The 23,471-nt window shown below is 44.6% G+C and overlaps 2 protein-coding genes across 2 annotated transcripts in view; one reads left to right on the forward strand and one right to left on the reverse strand.

The window, feature by feature from the left end:
- The window catches only part of rbpjl (recombination signal binding protein for immunoglobulin kappa J region-like), a 25,658-nt gene extending 25,623 nt beyond the window's left edge, over positions 1 to 35 (reverse strand). The window contains exon 1 of the mRNA XM_063216209.1: positions 22 to 35. Within this exon, the coding sequence (XP_063072279.1) occupies positions 22 to 35 (14 nt within the window). The remainder of the gene's footprint in view (positions 1 to 21) is intronic.
- A 6,489-nt stretch (positions 36 to 6,524) lies between these two features.
- matn4 (matrilin 4) overlaps positions 6,525 to 23,471 on the forward strand; it is a 36,341-nt gene continuing 19,394 nt past the window's right edge. Inside the window, exons 1-10 of the mRNA XM_063216303.1 lie at positions 6,525 to 6,775; positions 13,539 to 13,698; positions 14,826 to 15,382; positions 16,679 to 16,801; positions 18,300 to 18,422; positions 20,212 to 20,334; positions 21,092 to 21,214; positions 21,795 to 21,917; positions 22,299 to 22,421; positions 22,543 to 22,665. Coding sequence (XP_063072373.1) covers positions 13,619 to 13,698; positions 14,826 to 15,382; positions 16,679 to 16,801; positions 18,300 to 18,422; positions 20,212 to 20,334; positions 21,092 to 21,214; positions 21,795 to 21,917; positions 22,299 to 22,421; positions 22,543 to 22,665 — 1,498 coding nt within the window. The 5' untranslated portion in view covers positions 6,525 to 6,775; positions 13,539 to 13,618. The remainder of the gene's footprint in view (positions 6,776 to 13,538; positions 13,699 to 14,825; positions 15,383 to 16,678; positions 16,802 to 18,299; positions 18,423 to 20,211; positions 20,335 to 21,091; positions 21,215 to 21,794; positions 21,918 to 22,298; positions 22,422 to 22,542; positions 22,666 to 23,471) is intronic.

The raw sequence follows: 23,471 nt of genomic DNA on the forward strand, positions 1-23,471 counted from the left end.
ATTTTTAGTTGCCAAACGTACTGTCCTTTGGTCATACTAGTAAATATTGGCTTATTATTTATTAATATTCATGAAAAGATCAAATTTGGCAACAGGCTGCATAGTTGCAATACCTACTCTGGTCACCATCTTACACAGTGCACCTTTAAAGGGACACTGTGCAGCAAATGGTCTCGTTGAAACTGGGCTGCTTATTGCCAAATTTGATCTTTACATGAAAGTTTACTAAGTAATAAACAAATAGTTTAATATGGTCCACGTACTGTCATGGAGAAGATCCCGCTTTTTATGTATGAAAAGTGCAATTTTTCCAGTCATAATGAATACTTAGAATTTGATGCTGGTGGTAAGTATTCATGAAAAAGGTAACATTAGTGAATGGGCAGCATGAATTCTGGAAGTAAACAACTAAAAATCTCACACAGTGCACCTTTAAAGCAGCTGTGACTCGAATGGGCTTTGCAGACAACTTTGCAGACACAGCTATCCTCACGCTACTCTAATCTGCCCTGAAATACAAAACCCTTCATAAATCACAAAGACAGAAACCTAGAGAGATTAAGGCTCACGCTGCACGGACAAAACTTTTTAAAAACTTTTTTGGAACTTTTTCTGGAACATGCACCAGTTCACATTGTCTTTCTTTTGTACCATTTTATAATGACTTATTTTTCTTATTAAAGTAACACTAATTTTTGGTATTAAAGTAACACTGTTTTTTTTTTTGAAATCTCATTCAAACTACTGAGACAGAGTCCATAAAATAGCACAGCAGCCAGTCACCCTTGGCACACTTGCATATCGCTGGTTATATACAACTGGATGCCTGGAATGCTTTCCACGGTTAGGTGGTGGGTTTGTTTGGGTATGGTAAGTTCAGGGAGTCTCTTCTCTCTCTCTCTCTCTCTCTCTCTCTCTCTCTCTCTCTCTCTCTCTCTCTCTCTCTCTCTCTCTCCCTCCACTGCTTGGACATTTGGGCTTGCAAAAATCAGTGTCAGAGGAGGACAAGTTTGAGAAAGCAAGAAAATGTAGCCAAGTCACATACTACTCGCCATAATGCTCTGACATGTTGTAATTTCACTAATTAATTTCACTAATCTACATATTGATCTGAGTTGGGCAAACTATGGCGTAAGACTAAGCGCTGATGAAAACATGTTGGCTTTTTGAAACATTAGCCAATGCGTGTTTATCCAATCAGCATGAGCCAAGGTTTGTAAAGGCTTTTTAATACCAGTCCTCCTCTTTGTCCCGTTTGGCGGGCCTCTACTGAGAAGTCAGTTGCTTGAGTGAATTGGTTGGATTTCTCAGGACACTGTGTGTGTGTGTGTGTGTGTGTGTGTGTGTGTGTGTGTGTGTGTGTGTGTGTGTGTGTGTGTGTGTGTGTGTGTGTGTGTGTGTGTGTGTGTGTGTGTGTGTGTGTGTCTGTGTCTGTGTGTCTGTGTCTGTGTGTGTGTGTCTGTGTGTGGCACATCTGTGTTTACTTTCTGAATCTGGAATGAGTCAAATAAGATTCCGCTGAATGGGCGAAACAACATGCGTAGTTCCGGCACACAAGCACAGTGACAGGTTGGGGTACACAGGAAGGACTGGCAGGCTCAGCTCAGGTGGCTCACATTTGGACTCAGCCGCTTTGCAAAACAAATTCCATAAACAAGAAGCACTGCTGCCTCAAGAAGCTCTGTTCCCTCTGAATCACTGCCTGATGCAGCATTAGAAAGACTCACGGTCATATTTCCCCTTGTTCCCAAAGACCACCCATTAAGAGATCCGGATCTGTCTTGTGCAGTTCTTACTTTCCAAGGTTGGCACAATGAAGGCCGGGGTGACCGAGAGGAAATGTTTCTTCGGAAATATTTTGAAGAACATTGGAAAAGTAAATCCCTCTGTCTTAGATACATGATTAAATAAGACACTCTGTATGAAATGGAATGTGCATGGTTGTTTGTTTGGTTTGTAGGCCTACAAAGCAGAGATGTGGACTTGTGACTTGTGACTCGGACTGACTTGTGACTTGAATCACAAATGACTCGACTTGAGACTTGACTTGCCAATATTAGGAGTGACTTGTGACTTGACTCGACTTGTACGCTATTGACTTGAGACTTGACTCGACTTGACAGTTTTAGCTTGCAATGACTTGCAATTGTGCTCCAAGTCAATGAATATATATATTTTTTTGCATTTTGTGTGTGAAAAAAATGCATGAAAGAAAGAAAAAAAAAAGATTTACCTTCAACCATAGTCAAAAACCATGCTAAAAAAATATATGATCAATTGTGGGTTGCATGGTCACCCAAACAAACATGAAAGCTTGTCTGCAGCCGTGCTGTAATGGTTAGGGAGTTGGGCTGAAGATCACAGAGTTGCAGGTTTGAATCCCACCCTTAAACCCACCTCTCCCTACATCTCCATCCATGACTGAAGTGCCCTTGAGCAAGGCACCTAACCCCACATTGCTCCAAGGACTGTCACCAATATGTGCGTTGGATAAAAGATAAAAGTAATTTAATGAATAATTATAAACCGTGGTAAAACCATGGTTAGTTTTCAGAGTAAAACCATGGTTCAATTTATAGTTAAATCTAGTAAAAACCAAAAACCAATGCCGAACCATGCTTAAAAAACTGATATCATAGTATACCATGGTCGGTTTTCGGGACATGACTGGCGAAGGGGGACATGCAAGGCAGTGTGGAGAGGTAATGAATTTATGATGACCAAAGGTAATTGTCAATATTGCACATAGAATACAAGGTGACTTGTTAATGACTTGGAAAAAATAAGACTTGGACTTTGACTTGACTTGGCTTTGGCACGACTTGGACTTGGACTTGACTTGGTCAAATGCGTCGTAACTTGTGACTTGACTCGGACTTGATTGGAAGGACTTGAGACTTACTTGCGACTTGCAAATTAGTGACTTGGTCCCATCTCTGCTACAAAGTAAAGGTGTAGGAGCGGGAACAGAGGTGCATCTTGCCACCAGGCAAGGCAGGCAACCGCTTGGGGCCCCCAAGCCCCTGGATAGTGAATGACAGCCCACACTTTATCACAGTAGTGGCGATTTTAGTTCAAATGTTCATTCTTTTGCATTTTCGCTTGGGGCCCCACCTGACCCAAGAATCGCCTCTGAGCGGGAAAGGATCTGCACATTGCTTGCAAAAGACTTCATTTATTTGGAGATGCCTGAAGAACATCTATGATCGAAACGTTGCTCCAAATAAATGAAGTCTTTTGCAAGCAGTGTGCAGATCCTTTCCCGCTCCTACATGTGTTTTGATTTGGCACCTGCTGATGCATTTCTGCTGGATGTGTGCGCATTCCACTATACTAAATTAAAGGTGACCAGCTGTAGGGAATTTCTCAGACTGCTTTTACGAATACTAACACTCTATCAGATCAATATCACCATATTTAAGTCCAATATGTGCATATGTACACACACTGTACTGAATTTAACAGCACACAGACTGTACACAGACAGAAGGTTTACGTCATAAAGCCCAGGCTAGCCTTTTTGGGCAATTTTTAAAATTAAACTTGAAGCGTTAAAAAAAATCGCCATATCAGATCAGTGTCACCATAATTATATTCACTGTGTATATGCACACACAGAGACTTTATTAAACTGTAAACAGAGTGGGCACATTTTGAGGGGAGCAAATGAGAAGTTGGGTGACAAGCTGTGTGTGGTGGGGTAGGGTAGGGTGGGGTGTACTGGGGGTGGTGGTGGATTGGGCATTTTTGCCATAGACCAGGGGGGGGGGGGACCTATGTCTCGAGGGCCATCTTATCCAAGTCCTCAGTGCACTGTTTATCTTGAAGATCGACCAATGGGCTGCCCCCATTTAAATTGAGGGGGAAAGAAACAGACGAACATACAAAAAACAACAGCATCGGCCCCTGAGGACTGTCGGCCCACTGGGAAAATGCCCTGTATGCCAGATTACCAGTCCAGCAGCCCTGAGCATACCCCAGACAGACAGACAGATCAGCCGGGGTAGCAGGTAACAGCCCCATTACACAGAGGTCAGACCAGTAGCACGACCCTGCAGCTGGCTGGAGATGAAGCTGAAGCAATCAGCTCTTCTCAATGGTTTTTTTCCTTTTCTCTTCGTCTTTTTTACCTAGTTTTTTTCCTTTTCTCTTCGTCTTTTTTACCTAGTTTTTTTCCTTTTCTCTTCGTCTTTTTTACCTAGTTTTTTTCCTTTTCTCTTCGTCTTTTTTACCTAGTTTTTTTCCTTTTCTCTTCGTCTTTTTTACCTAGTTTTTTTCCTTTTCTTTCTTTCTTTCTTTCTTTCGTTCGTCCTTTTTTTTTTTTTTTTACAGCCGCCACAACATCCAATTAGAGTGATGCATCACCAGACAGAGACAGTTGTGATGATTGGCTGTTTAGTTTCTTCGTCACGCTTTTTTGCCTGCGCTTTACTCATAACAATTTCATGTTGTAGCCTCTTTATGCATATGGGGTCGCCAGCGGGCCTATTCACTGTTTGCTGAAAATGCTCAGCAGCTACATTATTATAACATTGCTATGACATGACTGAGAGCCTTAAGTAACAGATTAAGACATAGCCATTACAATTTTGGTGACAGTAAGGTTATAATATGTGCAAATCATCTGCGCAAAGGGGTTTGGACACAAGAAAAGATGTACCGTCTGGTGGCTTCTCATGAAATAATGAAGACATGGTAAATGACATTAATGTAATGGGAAAAAAATATGTTAGCTACATCACAAGTTAAAATGGCAATGGTAATAGTTACCGGTAATAGTTCAGAATATTTCTTGCCCATGTCTGAAACTAAAAAAGTTATGGAGTCCCATGGTAAATTAAATTTGGAGTTATAAAAACACGAGCTGTGAGTGTATTGCAGTAACGTACTGTATCATTCAAATTAATGTAGAGGTTATGTAACTGGAATTAATTTAGATGCCTTGGGAAACAACTGTTTATCAAAAGAATCTGGAAGCTGCACAAGGAATAACAATTCCGTTTTGTAGGGCTCTTTCCTCCTTCCGCCCCCCCCACTAAAAAAAAAACCTCTTGGCCCTCCTTTGAGAATAGACCTCAAACTGAGTTAGCCAGTCTGTTTCGATTCATCACGAGCATTTTCAGGCTTGGAGAACAGTCTGCCCAGTAATGGGTCTGCATGTCAAATTTGGGCAAAAAGACAAGCAATCAAGAACAATGAGTAGATGGAGGGAGATATACTACGCGGTGGGGAGTCATTTTGAACACAAACGGGCATCAATCGCGCCTGGCACCTTAGTACTGTGTGCTTCTCTAAGGGAGCGTACAGAGTAGAGCACTGGTTCCCAACCTATGGGCCGGGGCCCACTGGTGGGCCCTGAAGGTATTCCAAGTGGGCCTTGAAATCATTTTCCAAAAATAATAGTCACATTTTGGTGTGTGTTGCTGTTGATTTATTTGAGTTTTATTCTTAATTGGGTCAGAGGTGGGCCCCGAACATTTTTGACAATTTTGAGTGGGCCCCAAGTTGAAAAAGGTTGGGAACCCCTGCTGTAGAGGGAGCCAATGAACGCCAGTACCATGCGACTAAACCCCTTGCCAACGAGGTAAATTATATACGTTTTTGAAATAATATTATTAATATTAATAACAATAATAATAATAATAATAATAAGAAGAAGAAGAAGAAGAAGAAGAAGAAGAAGAAGAAGAAGAAGAAGAAGAAGAAGAAGAAAAATAAGAAAATAATGATTCATGACCTACTATCACAACTCAGGGGTGCATTTCTCGAAGGCATAGTTGTTACCCACTTAGCATCTGTAACTGTAAGGCCCAAAACCACAACTACACTTTCAGGCTCCACTCCGACACATGAAAGAAATTGAATGAAGATGTTGCGTTTTGGTAGATTGAGTGCTCAAAACAGAGCTGAGGAGGGTTCAAGTCAAAAGCACCGTGGCTTCGGTTCACACTATGCTCCAGCTGACTGTCCAAACACGGGGCGAGTGAGAGGCCTCGTTTAGGGATTTCCCTGGCTGCAGGGGTCAGGCGGGGTCAAGAGGGCAGACCTAATGGCATTTCACACCGGGAGCGCGTCAGGGCGGAGATGCTGGACCACTATGGTATGTAGAGGGGTCTAAAAGAAGAACTGGGTTACAGCTGCTCCAAAGAAGAGAAACATCCACCTATAAATGTGACGTGGTTCTCACTGAATGGTGCCTATAGTTTTCTTATAGCTTAGAGTGTGTGACATGACTGCTAATTTCTTGAAAACTACACATTTGGACACCATTTACTGTAATTGTGTAAATGAAGGATTGAATGATAATACTATGTAGACAAAAGTTTGTCTTCTCTATGGTGAAAGAGACCTGTGCATCCTGTCACAACCCAAAGTAGCCCCCCCCTACCCTCACCCAAAAAAGTCAAAGTCGTTCTGAGCTCCCGTTTCACTGGTGGGGGTGGGGTCTAAATGTTAAAGCATGCTACTTGGATTAAATACCTGTCCAAACTCCTTCCCATCCACTTCTCATCCGAGCAACAAAGTTGACTGAACTTTTTCAAGTCCTTTTCACTCACAGGACCACTGACACGGTTTGAGTGCGGGCACTCACTTCTGTTTCTCTCACACACTTGGACTGAGAGGGAGAGCTGGATACCACTGACTTTCAAAGGACCCCCTCGTTCTAAAGTTTCTGGCTGCGGAGGTTTTTTTTGCGTGATTGTGGAGACGTCTTTGTACAGTACCTGTCCCATTCAGAAGAACGCAGATCTGCTCTTCCCTGCAAGGAGCCCAGGTGAGTTAGCGAAGTCCCGGGTGGATACAGGTGCTGAACATCAATTGTTTCGGAAAGATGGTGATGGTGAGGTCCTGATGTGGAGGGAGATAAAGAGGCAATCAGCATGCGACTCGTGCGTAACCGTAACGACATAGTCTTAAAATTAGCCTACGCGTTTATTCTGTGCGCTCTGTCGGCGGTTTTTTTATCCTGTACATTTGATTCTGCATTTACAACACCCACATGTGTTTCGGCCCCGGCAGCGGCTTCGTGGTGCATCGTTTTACCCTGAACAGCGCAGCCCAATGGCTGTGTTGAATATGCAAATAAACAATAGCCTATATATAATCAACGCTATGCTCTATTTGCAGAAGAGGTTCGATGTCTGCTCCCAATTCCTTGTCTTCCTGTTCATGCGTCCACACAGCCTACCTATAGATCACATTTATTCAATCAATCAATGATGAGCAAAGTTTTAACTAAATGAAACGTTAATACCCAATAACAATAACAAATATGTAGGAATGAATTAATGCGTTTGAAAAACTCTTTCCCTAGTTTTAAATGTGCAATAATTGGCAAGTTACCTCTACCTCGCCGTATCTGAGAAAGCGAGACGGCTATAGAGCCTATTACCCTACTTTAAAATGAATGTAATTGTTGAAAGTGATTGTCGGTTTATAATAGATAACAGGTGGTTTAACCCACTCGCACAATAATTGTCGTCCTTTATAGTAGTAGAAATAATAGTGCATTATTGCTGCCGGCTGTTTCTTGTGCTTTGTAGGCTGACGAGAAGAATTTTTAAAGGATGAATGAAAATGTGCGGGTGCGCGCGGCACGCAGTGGCAGACTGAGTTACTATGGGAAATTGCTAACGGTAGCAGGGCCAACATCTGCTTTCAATCCATCAGTAACTAGAAGCTGATGTTGCCCCATGTCAGCATGTGACAAAGCTGTCATTCACCGTTTTAACTGAGACACATCTCTATCGTTCTCTCTCCCTCCAGTCCCTGCTCTCTCAAATTCTGTCTCTATTCATAGCGGTACCTGCCGTTTTTAACTCCATGTTCTGCGTCAATGTGTTTGGTCAGTTTCCCCACGGAGATCCGTGGGGTTGCGCTTATTTAATCATGTTTAAACAGCTCACCCCCGGGGATGGCCTGCAAACTGTAAGAGTTCTCTGTCTATAGGCCTACCACCCCTGTCTCACCACAAGCCCGCGCTGTTAATGCCACCCCAGGAATCCACAGCCGCTGTCATTCAACAACCAAAATGTACAAACCCTCGCCTTTAGTTTTTAAAGCCTCACTGTGTTAGGGGGGAAAAAAAGTATCATGTATGCACAGAGTCACTCACCTCCTCCACTCCTCTCCTGCGTGGGATCTGGGGCCCTGTGTGTCTGCATGGCAATAAGGAATCTTAACCTGAACGCTTACGCGTGTTTGAAGAAACCTGTTGGAAATGAACCAACTCCCTTTCTCACTCATCGCTCATCTGGCTGGTCTTTAACCAAATCCGGAGATAGGGAGATTGTACAGAATAGGCTATGGCTGTTAGTCAGTCCTCTTCTACTATCAAACCTCAGCTATGGCTACAGTGGCAGTGTGTCCATCCATATCCCTGTGTGTGTGTGTGTGCCCCCCCTTCAATATTTGCTTCCAGAGATTGTCACCTGTTGGGTTCTCACCTGTCCTTACTCTCTGCAAACACTCATGCAGATATGGAGCCACTGTGGTGACGTGACGAGCACTAGGTAGCACACTTTCTTTGCAGTGTGTGTGTGTGTGTGTGTGTGTGCGTGTGTGTGTGTGTGTGTGTGTGTGTACACGTGTGTGTGTCTGTCTCTGTGTGTGTGTGTGCGTGCGTGTGTGCGCACGTGTGTGTATGTTTGTGTGTGTGTGCGCACGTGTGTGTGTGTGTGTTTTGCGTGCATGCGCACGTTCAAGAGAGGGTCGGGGGTAGAGAGAGAGGGAGAGATTATGTATACGTACTGTATGTGTGTGTGTGTGTGTGTGTGTGAGAGAGAGAGAGAGAGAGAGAGAGAGAGAGAGAGAGAGAGAGAGAGAGAGAGAGAGAGAGAGAGAGATATGAGTGTAAGTTAATGAGTGTAAACAGCTCTGTGAGAGCCATTGGCAGCCCAGCAGTAGCACAGCAGAGCAGATGAGTTTAAAGGGGCATCCTCCTCCTCCCCTCCCTCCCCGTCCGTCTTCAGAAGTAAACAAGGCCCACACCTGTATTATGGATCATGGTTGCTGCAGCAACAACAAAAGCATGCGGGCTACTTCCTGAGAAAGTCCCCCTCGGCCTCCAATGATAGAGCTGCCAGTTTACGGCCTACCCCGCAGGCCTGATCTACCGGTAGGCGGACTGCACTGCACACTGCACTGCACTGCACCGCTGTTTAATGGAGGCATGGAGGTATGGAAGTTGCATTACCGCCAATTCCCAGAGGGGGGAGCTGCGTCATCTGGGGGGCCATTATTTTTGAAGTTGTCAGCAGCCACATGTGCTCTTTGAGTTTCCGCGCGTCTTACGCTGGACGAAAACACAGCAGCCGCACATGCTGGTTATGGTATGGTTATGGGGCGTCTCTGGTGAGAATGTAAAGCATAATGGCTTTTTCACACAAGTGCAGCAGAACAACCACCCCCACGCTACCCAGCAGCACACTCAAGTCAAGTAGGTTTTATTGTCAATTTCTTTACATGCACTGGTCATACAAAGAATTTGAAATTACATTTCTTGCTTTCCCATACAGACATAGACTAATCTAGGTAAGGACATAGACAGTATAGACATAGACAGTACTTATACATGGACTTAAGACAGTATGGACATACTGTGCAGCGCACTGACTTTCAATGTATCTTTTGAAAGCAGCCATTGAAAAAAAAAATCTGTAACATTCTACGTTTATATGTGGTAAGAAATATACGGGTCTAATAACAGCCAGGCGAAACCAGGAAAATAGTCCTGGTGGTTTTGGTTACGCCGTTTTGCTGAGTGTGTCCAAATTTCTCCCCGAGTCGTATTTCACACACACACACACACACACACACACACACACACACACACACACACACACACACACACACACACACACACACACACACACACACACACACACACACCGTCTACCTTCACCCACTCTGGTTTGTTTACTCTTCGCTTAACAGACAATTCCTTTGGCTACTTGAGCAGAGGGCCTTTCATTGAGGCCTGGGCTGGGGGAGAAATAGGGCACAGGCACTTTTGGCGTAAAGGCGCCACCCCCTCCCCCCCCCTAATTAGCGGCGCAGAAGTGACTCTCCGGTGGGCCCTGCACCCTTTTGGGCCCCTATTTTCAGAAATGTAAAAAAAAAAATGTAATTTTTTACATTTCTGAAAATAGGGCACCAAAAGGATGCGGTGCCCACCGGGAATTGCCCGCTATGGCAGATGGCCAGTCCAGCCCTGGGCCTTTCACTGAGGGCATTAAGAAAAACACAGTGGACTGAATGACTTGCCTGACTTGGCTAAGCTGGCTGGCTGGCTGGGGTTCTGCTGCACGCGTGCTCCTTTCCCCCCTTTGGCGTTTAATTATAGAGTGCATATAGTGTGGCGACCCCAGGTGAGGGCAGGAGGAGGGGAGAGGAGAGGAGACCTGAAGAGAGGAGAGGGGAGGAGAGGGGAGGGGAGGAGACGGGAAGAGAGGAGAGGAGAGGAGAAGGGAGGAGAGGAGAGGAGAGGAGGGGAGAGGAGAGGAGAACATGAGAGGTGTCAAGAGGAGTCGAGAGGAGAGGAGAGGGGGGAGAGGAGAGGAGAGGAGGCAGAGAGAGGAGAGGAGAGAAGGAAAGAGGAGAGAAGAGGAGAGGAGAGGGGGAGAACATGAGAGGAGAGGAGAGGGGGAGAATAGAGAGGAGAGGAGAGGAGAGGAGAAGAGAAGAGAGGAGGAGAGGAGCCAAGAGGAGAGGAGAGGGGGAGAGGAGAGGAGGAGAGGAGTGGAGAGGAGATCATAGGAGAGGAAAGAAGGAAAGAGGAGAGGAGAGGGGTAGAATAGAGAGGAGATGAGAGGAGAGGAGAGGAGAGGAGAGGAGAGGAGAGGAGAGGAGAGGAGGGGAGGGGAGGGGAGAAGTGGAGAGGAATAGAGTCGAGAGGAGAGGAGAGGAGAGGAGAGGAGAGGAGAGGAGAGGAGAGGAGAGGGGTAGAATAGAGAGGAGAGGAGAGGAGAGGGGATGGGTAGAATAGAGAGGAGAGGAGAGGAGAGGAGAGGAGAGGGGTAGAATAGACAGGAGAGGAGAGGGGGTGCTGGTTGCAGTGTGCCCGCCGCTGGGCTGGAGTGAGGTGCGGTGTAGCGGTGTAGCGTAGTAGGAGCACACTGATCCTCTTTGTGGACGGGACACATATGGGCTGAGAGAGAGCCAGGCTCTGGTTACAGCGGACGCTTCCTGATACAGACACAGGGCCCCGAGTTATGTGCTGCTGCTGCTGCTGCTGCTGCTGCTGATGCTGCTGCGACTGGGTCTCCTCCAGTGTTGCCAGATTGGGCTGTTTCCCGCCCAATTGGGCTGCTTAGGATGGCCGTGTGCGGGTAAAAATGGCATTTAGCAGAAAAACCCGCCCAATTTTTGCCATAGAAATCAATAGAATTGGGCGGGATTTTGTGCTTCTTGGCGGGTTTTGAGCATTTTTTTGGGCTGGAAATCATCAGCCTTATCTGGCAACCCTGGTCTCCACAGAGGCCCCTGGGGGCCACGGTATGGAAGGGGGTGGGGTGGGGGTGTGGATTGGGCAGAGGGGCTCGCTGTGCTCCAAGAGAGGCAATCTATCCATCTATCTATCTATCTATCTATGCCTCTCTTTCACTCTAACTCTCACTCGCACTCGCGGGGCCCCCTCTTTGCACTGCACTTCTCACTCACACGTGTTCACATATAGTGTGTTTCTTTACATAGTGTGGATTTGGCAGTCATGTATAGCTCCATGGCTTGAAGCACATGTTATGATAATGCTCTGCTTGATTCACTTTTGCTATTTTTGTTGTTGTTGGTCTCTGAATGTACATCTTTCAACTGCTAATACATCTCCTACTGCTTTGCGAATTACTTTGTGAGTGCCCTTCACCTGCGGTCTGGAAGGTGGTTCAGAAATAATGCGTAATCATAGAACGTAGAATAGCTATACAATCTATGTGCGTAATTGGTTGATGGTGAAGGTGTAATGACTGTGTGGTTATGCACAATACATGATGTACCGTTAAAATGAATGGTTCTTGTTACCACAAAAAAAATGGCTTCATATCAGTTCAGTCCAATGTCCAGTTATTCCTCAGGCTCCAACGATGATACAGGAGGCAGCAGGGCTGCCGACAGAGTGGGACAAAGGGGTATGTTGTCCCGGGCCCAGGGAGATAGGAGGCCCAGAATTGGGTCCCCATTACATTGGGTATTGGGTAGGGTATTGGGTAGGGGGGCCCTTTCAGATAACTTCGCCCTGGGCCCAGCAAAAGCTGTCAGCGGCCCTGGTAGGGAGTACAAGTGAGGTTGAAAGCGGTAAGTGTAGGTCATCACTGCTGAAGAAACAGACACTGGGCATCCAGGGCAGACTCCTAAAATCAGTGACGAGACCTTTGGGAATCTCCCAGCCTTTAGTCACCGACATGACACAGAGCAAGACACAGAAAGATAAACTGTCACGGGCTTTGTTCAGTGACCAGGAGCAGAGGCAGAGAAAGAGAAAGAGAAAGAGAGAGAGAGAGAGAGAAATAGAGAGAGAGAGAGAGAGAGAGAAAGAGAGAGAGAGAGAGTGAGAGAGAGAGAGAGAGAGAAAGAGAAAAGCCTTTTTTTCGTAATCGCCCTCAGAACTGACAGGAGGCCGTTATGGAAACACTTCCCAGACATTGTTATTTTCCAGCAATTACCTCACGCAGTTGTTTGAACTCTCAGCCGGCGGTCATGTGTGTGTGATTCAGGGGCAGATTATTCTCCTCCGTTGCTGCTGTGGGTGTCTGTTAAAAAACGAGCTTCTGTGCAGCGCTGCACAGGCTAAGCCATCTGCTTAACACTGTTTTTTCCTTTCTTCTGTCTTTCTTCTTCTTTTTTCTTTAAAGGGACACTGTGTGAGATTTTTAGTTGCTTATTTCCAGAATTCATGCTACCCATTCAATAATGTTACCTTTTTCATGAATACTTATCACCACCATCAAATTCTAAGTATTCATTATGACTGGAAAAAATACATTTTTCATACATGAAAAGGGGGATCTTCTCCATGGTCCGCCATTTTGAATTTCCAGACATAACAATTTTTAGCTGCAAAAATGACTGTACTTGGGCCATACTATAACATATTAATTTATTACTTAGTAAACTTTCATGAAAAGATAGAATTTGATCTTAGACAACACATTTTCAATGACCAGCATAGTTGCAGTACCTTTTTTGACCATTTCCTGCACAGTGTCCCTTTAATGGAAGGGCCAAGAGAGAAGAACGTGCCATTGCACTTCACTGTGGGGCTTTACATGCATGCTGTGAGCTGGAACCCAGTGACTGTACATTTTATGAGCACCGCAGCACGGTTCAACAGATTTGAAGCATTGTTCAACTGCCCTGCCCTGATTTTTTGAGTGGTCAATGTCGAATTGCCAATTCCAGCCAGGAAATCTGTTTTTTTTGTTGTTGTTGTAGGTGTTGTAAAATCGGCAGTATAGTAAATGCTTCCAATCCATTTTAAACTGAATACAACAAGGACTTTGACAGTCATTGCCTGGAACTTGTGCTCTGTTCTCCCATTGCAGGGTCTGTTGGAATCCAGTGCAAGAAAAAGAAAAGCTACCCAGCATCCTGAGCAAGCTGACCCCCGGAAGACGACGCGAACATGAGAGGCCTGTTAGTGTGCGCCACCGTGCTCTTAGCTCTGGCCATCCTGTCAGAGGCCAGACCAAAAGCAGGTCAGCCAATCACCATCACACACACACACACACACACACACACACACACACACACACACACACACACACACATATTTACACTCACGCACGCACAGACACGCGCATCAACGCTGCACCATCACACGCACATTTACACTCACGCACGCACAGACACGCACATCAACGCCACACCATCACACAGTAATGTCTCTACCTTCACAAGTCGCCTGCATCACAGGCCGGTTAAAACCTTCAGACGGACCCTCATGAGGTCATTTGACCACAGTCCATTAACAGTGAAACCATGCGAGACACATACTCAACTGATATATTGACTTTAGCTAAGTAATGTCTCAGGGCTATTTTGTGTCCTAACGTTACTTACAGTATGACCAATAAAGCTCAGAGACCTTAGCAACCAAACCATAAACTGTCACACAAACCCTAGTGCAGGGGTTCCCAACCTTTTTCAACTTGGGGCCCACTTAAAATTATCACAAATGTTCGGGGCCCACATCTGACCCAATTAAGAATAAAACTCAAATAAATCAACAGCAACACACACCAAAATATGATTATAATTTTAAGAAAATGATTTCAAGGCCCACTTGGAATACCTTCACGGCCCACCAGTGGGCCCCGGCCCATAGGTTGAAAATCACTGTCCTAGTGGTCTCACACACTTTCTCAGTGAATCACATCTCATGGACACCCACCTCCAACCTTTCTTACATTACATTACACTTAGCTGATGCTTTTTTATCCAAAGCGACTTACAACAGGGTATTGGTTACAGTCCCTTGAGCTGTGTGGGGTTAGGTGCTCAAGGGAACTTCAGCCCCTGGAGGGAGGAAGGGATTGAACCTGCAACCCTGTGATCTACAGTCCAACTCTCTAACCACTACACCATAGCTGCCCTTCTTCTTCTTCTTGTCTACAGCTAAGGCTAAGGCTAAGGAGAAGTGCAAGTTTTAGGTAGCGCATTGAAGAATGAGTGACCATATGAATCTGCATTTTTTTCTTGGAAAGGCTCTGAGGGCCGCATGAAATGGCCGAGCGGGCCGCATGTGGCCCCCGGGCCTGAGTTTGCCCACGTCTGCTCTAACCACTACACCATGGCTTCTTCTTGTCTACAGCTAAGGCTAAGGCTAAGGAGAAGTGCAAGTCTGGCCCCGTGGACCTGGTCTTCATCATTGACGGCTCCCGCAGCGTGCGCCCGCACGAGTTCGAGACCATGCGCAAGTTCATGATCGACATCATCCACGAGATGGACATCGGGCCCAAGGCCACGCGCGTCGGCGTGGTGCAGTACTCCAGCCAGGTGCAGAACGTCTTCTCCCTGAAGAGCCACAACCGGCTGGAGGACATGGTGAAGGGCATCAAGGAGATCGTGCCGCTGGCGCAGGGCACCATGACGGGCCTCGCCATCCGCTACGCCATGAACGTGGCCTTCTCCGCCGAGGAGGGCGCCAGGCCCAATGTGCCGCACGTGGCCGTGATCGTGACGGACGGCCGACCCCAGGACCGCGTGGCCGAGGTGTCCGCCGCCGCTCGCGAGTCCGGCATCGAGATCTACGCCGTCGGAGTGGCGAGGGCGGATCAGACGTCCCTGCGCGCCATGGCCTCGCCGCCGTTCGAGGATCACGTCTACCAGGTGGAGAGCTTCGATCTGATCCATCAGTTCGGACTGCAGTTCCAGGATAAGCTCTGCGGTAAGCTCTGCGGCGTTTCTTTTTTTTTAACTGTTTTTGGGGGCTTTACAAGCTTTTACTGGTACAGTACTTTATACAACAGGACATTGAAGAAGAGACAGGAATCGAGTTGGGCGAGAGAGAGACGGGGAAGGGCTAGCAAACGACCCAGGCTGGGTAGGACGAGTGCCCTACCATTAAGCCACGGTAGGGCGAGGGATAACCTCAGTGGTAAGGGGCCGTTTCTGTCACCATCCAGTGGCCAGAAGAGCATTCATTAGTTTGCGCTACTGTGCATTTGTATTTTACCCTAGCCGGGCTCTAAATGAACTTTTTTTTCATCACCAGCCAAAATGGCTACTAATAGTAGATGTTAATCTTACAAGCCGAAAACACACTCACTAATGGGTCAAAGTGGCTGGTAAGTTGGTCTTTTCTGCCAGCCAAACAGAAATTTCACCAGCATTTGGCTGGTTGGCTGGTGTTAATTTAGAGCCCTGTACGCTATTTGTTTTATTACGCTAAGCTGTAATGTCAACTGGATCCACTATATATTTGGCCAGCTATGAGCATTACAGCTACACTATGTCATTTAAAAAAAAGAAAATCTGATGTTCATCAACACCATGAACTATGAACTGTTTCTGTCACCGTCCAGTGCACCGTCCAGAGTGTTTGTATTAAATATTTGCACTCTTAGCATTTATTTACATGAATCCGAAATGTGAACGGAATCCACAGCTGATTTGGGAATCTAAAGAAGGAGTATTACAGCAACATTAAGTCATTTTTTGAGCATTACTATATCTTTCTTGCTTCTATATTGTCCTTCACATTTGCCTTTGTGGCTTTAATGGCTTTCAAGTTTCAAAATCATCTCTGTGGCAGTCAATTGTACACAGGGACATTTGTAGTACCCCGTGCAAATACCAATGCCCTACAAAGAACAGTGGGATACAGAGCGATCACTGCATGGAACAGTATGCCAACCTTTATCACACAAATTAGTTCTAAAGCCAGTTTTAAAAAAAACAAATCAAGATATTTTTAGGAAAGAGTTATTTTTAAGAGGGTAGAGCAGTCTGTATTAAATTGTGTAATTTGAATGTATTTCGCTTGTAGCCTATTGTAATATGTTATTGTATTGTTTTTTGTATGATCTCCAGATGTAATTTTTAATACCATGATGAACTGATTTTATTGAAGAAAAGGACCCCAGGAAGAATAGCTGTGGCACTGCCACAGCTAATGGGGATCCAACAAGAAACAAATAAACAAATTAAACACTGCTGTGTGTGCTGCTGTGACTGCTTCTAGGCATGGATCTGTGCCTGGACTCCGACCACGGGTGTGAGCAGATCTGTGAGAGCTCTCCTGGCTCCTTCCACTGTCTGTGCATGGCCGGATACACGCTCAACGAGGATGGAAAGACCTGCACAAGTATGTTTGTTTGTCTCCCCTCTGGTCCCGTATGTGGCTTTCATGACTTCTCCAGCATCGTGGTGCAAGTTGTGTGGTCATTCCACCCCTGAGAATGTTTTGTCTATGTATGGAATGTTTGTCAGACTATGAGTTGTGTCAGCCAGACTGGTGTAGTGGATGAATGTCGATTTCTACTCTTGCATTTGATTATTTTATTCATTTGTTTTACCCATTTTCACTTGCTGCGCTGTGTAATAGTAATTCAACCCCACCATGCGTCATCGTCTAACTCTGTGGTTCCCAAACCTTTGCAGCGGGGACCCCCTTTTATCTATTTGGATATTTTCGCGACCCCCCACCCACCATAGTCTAACGGTACATGCACACCAACGGCGCGGACGTCCACAGTATGTCCACTTCACGTGTCCGTTATCAGTCCGAAACGGTGAGAATGTATGAAAACAAATCATGCCTTGCACACAGGAACGCAGTGTAAGCGCGGCGCATGTCCGTCCCGACCGGACATGTCCACGTTGCTCCTTGAAAATAGACCTCGAGTCTATTTTCCTGCGCGGACGTCCGCGTTCAATGCACGGCTCCCATTGAAAATGAATGGCTGCCCGCGGATAGAACGTGGACGTTGACTGTGCAGTGTGCAAGGCAGCCCGCGAACCTCTCGGACTCGCACTGCTCATGGAGACGTTAAGGAAACGTGCCGTCTGTGTGTGTATGTACCGTTAGCCTAGCAATGGATTTCTTGTAATATTAGCGGACTTAAATTATTGTTTGGAAAATGTAAAATTTGCCACTAATATTGCTAGAAATCCACAGGACAGCAAATACTACTACTAACCAAATCGTGGCATTAATGTTAGCTGTTAGCTTAACCTGTGGGTTTCCCGCTTTTATGCAAGGCCCCTTTTGTACGGGATCATCGTTCAGTAGCCTATACCTCCCCAAGCCCCCTAGGGGTCCCGGCCCCCAGTTTGAGAACCATTGGTTTAAAGGGACACTGTGTGAGATTTTTAGTTGTTTATTTTCAGAATTCATGCTGCCCATTCACTAATGTTACCTTTTCCATGAATACTTACCACCAGCATCAAATTTTAAGTATTCTTTATGACTGGAAAATTTGCACTTTTCATACACGAAAAGGGGGATCTCCATGGTCCGCCATTTTGAATTTCCAAAAATACCCATTTTTAGCTGCAAAAATGACTGTACTTGGACCATACCAGAAAATATTTGTTTATTACTTAATAAACTTTCATGTAAAGATTTGGCAATAGACAGCCCAGTTTCAATGAGCAGCATAGTTGCAGTACCTTTTTTGACCATTTCCTGCACAGTGTCCCTTTAACTTAACATGTGCTTACTCCCTGATTTCTAAACATGTGGTTTCGTCACATGCTAATATACTGTATATATTCTTTACTCTTTACATTTTAAATAACTTATTCTACTGTATTGTCAAAATACACTCTCTAAATTGTAAATATTGTTATTGTGTTTCCAGTGATCGACCTCTGTGCTGAGGGCAAACATGATTGTGAGCAGATCTGCAACCCCACGCCCGGTGAATTCACATGTGCCTGCAACCCTGGATACACTCTGAACCAGGACGAGAAGACCTGCACAAGTTAGTGATGATGACAACGCAGCAGGAGATTGGATTATGTCCTCCTGAAACCTCAGACAGACAGACAGACAGACATACACCCACACATGCACCATCTCATCTATAGAGTATATATGTACATGGGAACCCAACACCCATGGTCAGGCTTTTAGCTTGCTAACTAGCTAACATAATCGCAATAACAGTAACGGCTGCATTAATGGCATCACGCATGCCAGACGTTTTACATGTTATTATTAATTTGTTTTGCATAAACACGTTTGTGCATGATTGCTCAATAATATTGAAACTTGTCCACAGGTTCCAGAGACAATTGTAGGATCACTAACACCAAATTTTAAAAACAACTCTTGCTTCTCTTGAAATTGACATACTGTACAGTGAATAAGCGTACAAAGTGATTATCGGTTTTGGAAATAGTTGCAATATATTTAAGATTTGAAGAGTTCAGATGCAAAACCTTTTCATAAAAGTATCTTAATTCATTTTTATTTAATACAAAGCTATCAACATTGCATATTTTTTATTTTATTTATTTATTTATTCATTTATTTTATAACTATTTATATGTATTATCAAGTACATGAATGTAAACCAAACCTACAACGGGGTTCTCTAAAAACACAGAAGTGCAGGTCTTCAGAAATGGAGTTAGGGGGTTTTGCATCTGAACTCTTCATTTCTTAGTGATCTCTAGTGATTGTTAGTCCTCAGAAGTTGTGATTTGTAGACGGAAATGTACAAACACTGTACTGGATACCTGCTCACCAATCACATAGACATGTTACGCTCGCTTAACCCTCTAGCCATTTGCATTGTGTTCCAGTGATTGACCTCTGTGCTGAGGGCAAACATGATTGTCAGCAGATCTGCAACCCCACGCCCGGTGAATTCACATGTGCCTGCGAGTTTGGATACACCCTAAATGCCGACGACAAGACCTGCACAAGTTAGTGATGTTGAAACAAAAAAAAGCAAACCATTTCCAACATTTCAAAAGGAATCTATCGAACTGAATATCAACTGCACATACAGTAATAACACAATATATGGCTGAGGGGCTATGACATTTGAGAAGGCATAACAAATAGAGATGCACCGGATCCTGATTTTTAGGATCCTGCCGGATACCGGATCCACTGCTTAAGATCCTGCCGAATCCGGAACCGGATACCTGATCCTACGAAAGGGTTGAAACACATAGCCTACTCGCACACGTGGGCCCTTTTTATTACTTTGGCTCAAACTATTTTTTAGACTCATTGGCTTACTGCCACACTGCCTGCACTGGCCGCTTCCAAAGTTCTTTCACTCTATGCAGCAACTGGGGTTGTGAAAGACTGACTGAAAAACCTAGGCTAGAGATGCACCAGATCCTGATTTTTAGGTAACTGCCGGATACCGGATCCACTGCTTAAGATCCTGCCGGATCCGGATCCTGTGAAAAACCCTATTATCCTGCCGGATCCGGAACCGGATCTTGGATCCTGTGCATCTCTAATGACAAACCAGTTTCCTCAGTTGAACAATGGACCTAATGATGCTCTCACAGACACAAGTCAGTTGTTATCTGAATCCCTGAGTCACACTCTCGTTATATCATTAGCTAGGCCCATATAGTCGATATTTGCCAGTAAATACGATGTAGTTATTAGAATAGCATGCCTAGAAGTTGCAGACAATATTTTGCGATCACAAGACGGAACTCAAGTCTGATACGATACACCACTCACCACATAATTTCTAATTCCATTCACTAAACTACTGAGTTATTTCCATTTCATTCCAGTGATTGACCTCTGTGCTGAGGGCAAACATGATTGCCAGCAGATCTGCAACCCCACGCCCGGTGAATTCACATGTGCCTGCGAGTTCGGATATACGCTAAATAAGGACGAGAAGACCTGCACAAGTTAGTGATAGGAGGGGTTTTGTGAATAACTGGTTACATTTATTAGTTACTCTGTGTTCTGTTGTCTCTGCGCACATCCAAAGTTTTTTTGTGTCCAAAGTACACCTGCAGACACAGTTTATCTGTGTATGAAGCCATGATCACCTTTGGACAATGTTTTAGGCTTTTAGCTAGCTAGCTAACTAACTAGCAAAGTCACTGGCTAATCAACTAATGGCTGCATCATTAGCATTTAAAGCTTGTCAGAGATCTCACTGTGCTTTCTGTGTTTTTCCTGCATAAATTGCATGTTTTGACTGAGTTTGTAACATGTCCTCAAAATGTGTAGGTTTATTCCGCTGGACCACAAAGACAGGGCAGAACATGTTTAGTTTTCACTCTTAAAGGTGCACTGTGTAATATTTTTTTGCAGTTTCTTTCCAGAATTCATGCTGCCCTTTTCATGAATATTTACCATCAAGTGTTCATTATGCCTGGTAAAATTGCACTTTTCACAAATTAAAGGGGGATCTTGTCCATGTCTGCCATTTTAAATTTCCAAGACATGACAAAACATACATTTTAATTTGTTATTTAGTAAATATTCATGAAAATAATACATTTGGTGATAGGCAGCACAGCATCAATGAGCAGCATGTTGCAATACCTAGTCAGGCCACCATCTCACTGCACCTTTAAGTGTAGTTTATAGTACAAAGCCCAAGGAGATAGGCATCGTCACACTCCTAGATATAAAGGAGATGTTATTGTGTTCCAGTGATTGACCTCTGTGCTGAGGGCAAACATGATTGTCAGCAGATCTGCAACCCCACGCCCGGTGAATTCACATGTGCCTGCGAGTTTGGATACACCCTAAATAAGGACGAGAAGACCTGCACAAGTTAGTGATCGCAGAGGGAAACAACTGGCCTTCACACACATGAAAAATAATAGTTCAACACTATAAAAGTAAAAAAAAAAAGTTCAACACTTCCATCCACTGAGCACCTGAGATTTTTGCATTGTGTTGCAGTGATTGACCTCTGTGCTGAGGGCAAGCATGATTGTGAGCAAGTTTGCAACCCCACGCCTGGTGAATTCACATGTGCCTGCAACTTTGGATACATCCTAAATGCAGACGACAAAACATGCACAAGTTAGTGAATACAGGAACTTGAAGAACTGCTCTTTATCTCTCTTTCACACACATAGACACACATACATTCAAACACAATCATGAATGGCACATACAAAGATAAATCATACGTTCTCTCGTACATTTAAAACGTTTTCCCATCTATTTAATTCTTAAAACCTAAGCTAGGTTTCAAATGTGCTATTTGGTGTTTCCACAAAACAATAATACGTTTGTAAGGGCTGAAATAGTGTGGAAAAACCTAGCTTTAGGTGGCCCAATTAACCAGAGAAAAAGTGAAAAGCTTTCATTCACTAACACCTCAGCCCTTCCCGCTTCGTTCCAGTGATTGACCTCTGTGCTGAGGGCAAGCATGATTGTGAACAGATCTGCAACCCCACGCCCGGTGAATTCACATGTGCCTGCGAGAAAGGGTACACCCTGAATGACGACAGCAAGACGTGCACAAGTTAGTGATTGCAGGGAGTGAGAATGACTGAAGCTTTTCACTATTCACCCATTTCACACTTCACAAATACACACATACTTAAGACGGGAGAGGACATGGCTACCTCGCCTAAACTTATTAGCTAGCTAACATCACGTCACATGCAGTCATTGTAGTTGCTTCACAAACTGATTAATGCATGCTGCATCTAACATTAAGTGTACTATAAACAGTTTGCATGTTTTGTTAAATGTATTGTTAATGTCCTCCAAAGCTTCAACCCATATGTCAATTAACGTATAGAAGTAGATAGAATTTCTAGCACAGCTCTTTGTGAGTTAAGTCCATACAGAAAAGTTCATCGTCACACTATATATAAAGGAGATTTTATTGTGCTTCCAGTGATTGACCTCTGTGCTGAGGGCAAACATGATTGTGAACAGCTTTGCAACCCGACGCCCGGTGAATTCACATGTGCCTGCGAGTTTGGATACACACTAAATAAGGACGAGAAGACTTGCACAAGTTAGTGACCACAGAGAGAATAACTAGCCTTCACACACATATTAAAAATAATAGTTCCACAACGCAGTGGACCACAGTCTGCAGTCTGCAGCACATTTAAGAAATGTCCATTTTATTGCAGTGATTGACCTCTGTGCTGAGGGCAAACATGATTGTCAGCAGCTCTGCAACCCGACGCCCGGTGAATTCACATGTGACTGCGAGTTCGGATACACCCTGAATGACGACGATAAGACTTGCACAAGTTAGTCATCACATGGCTTCAGAGTGACTGAAACACCCTTTTCACACTGTCAAGCCAAACATACTGTATTCACACTTCACACATCAGAGGACATTGTTACTGTACCTTTAACTAGTATGCTGTGCTTTCATGTCATTAACCCTTTCATGCAGATGGGATCGCTGGTGATCTCATTCACTATTTGCTGAAAAAGCTTAACTACGTCATACCAATATTGCTGCGCCATTACGTAGAGTCTTAATTAACTGATTGACTGCACAAATACACCGGCCGCGACCTGAGAGAGGCGAGCGATGGAAGTAATTGACTTTGTATTGAGTCGCGCAACAAAAGCAATTGGGGCGACTAGAGGCGATTCGTGCGACGAGAGCGACAGTTTGCAATTTAACTCCTGGGAATATAATGCAAATGAGCTATGACGCGGTTCAGCGACAGCCGCAACAGCCACTGTTGGAATGCTTGCATTCTGTAACGTACATACTGTAGTCGCTCCAATCGCTCGTATCGCTCTAGCTGCACAGAAGCGATTCTCTGTAGCTTGAATCTTTTCGCGGCCGGTCTATTAGGCCTGTAGGACATGGTCAGTCATTACCATTTCTGTGCCTCTGCATGAAACGGTTAATTAACTAGCTAATGCAGTAATGTTTTGCTTCATAGTACATGGCATTAGGCATGCTCAATTTGCATTTAACATAATACAACATTGTGCATGTTACACTGTCTGTTAACCTCTGCTAAAGTCTCAAAGCTTAGCCATTTGCATTGTGTTGCAGTGATTGACCTCTGTGCTGAGGGCAAACATGATT

The sequence above is a fragment of the Engraulis encrasicolus genome, chromosome 14, assembly GCF_034702125.1.
Source record: "Engraulis encrasicolus isolate BLACKSEA-1 chromosome 14, IST_EnEncr_1.0, whole genome shotgun sequence".
Classification (NCBI taxonomy): domain Eukaryota; kingdom Metazoa; phylum Chordata; class Actinopteri; order Clupeiformes; family Engraulidae; genus Engraulis; species Engraulis encrasicolus.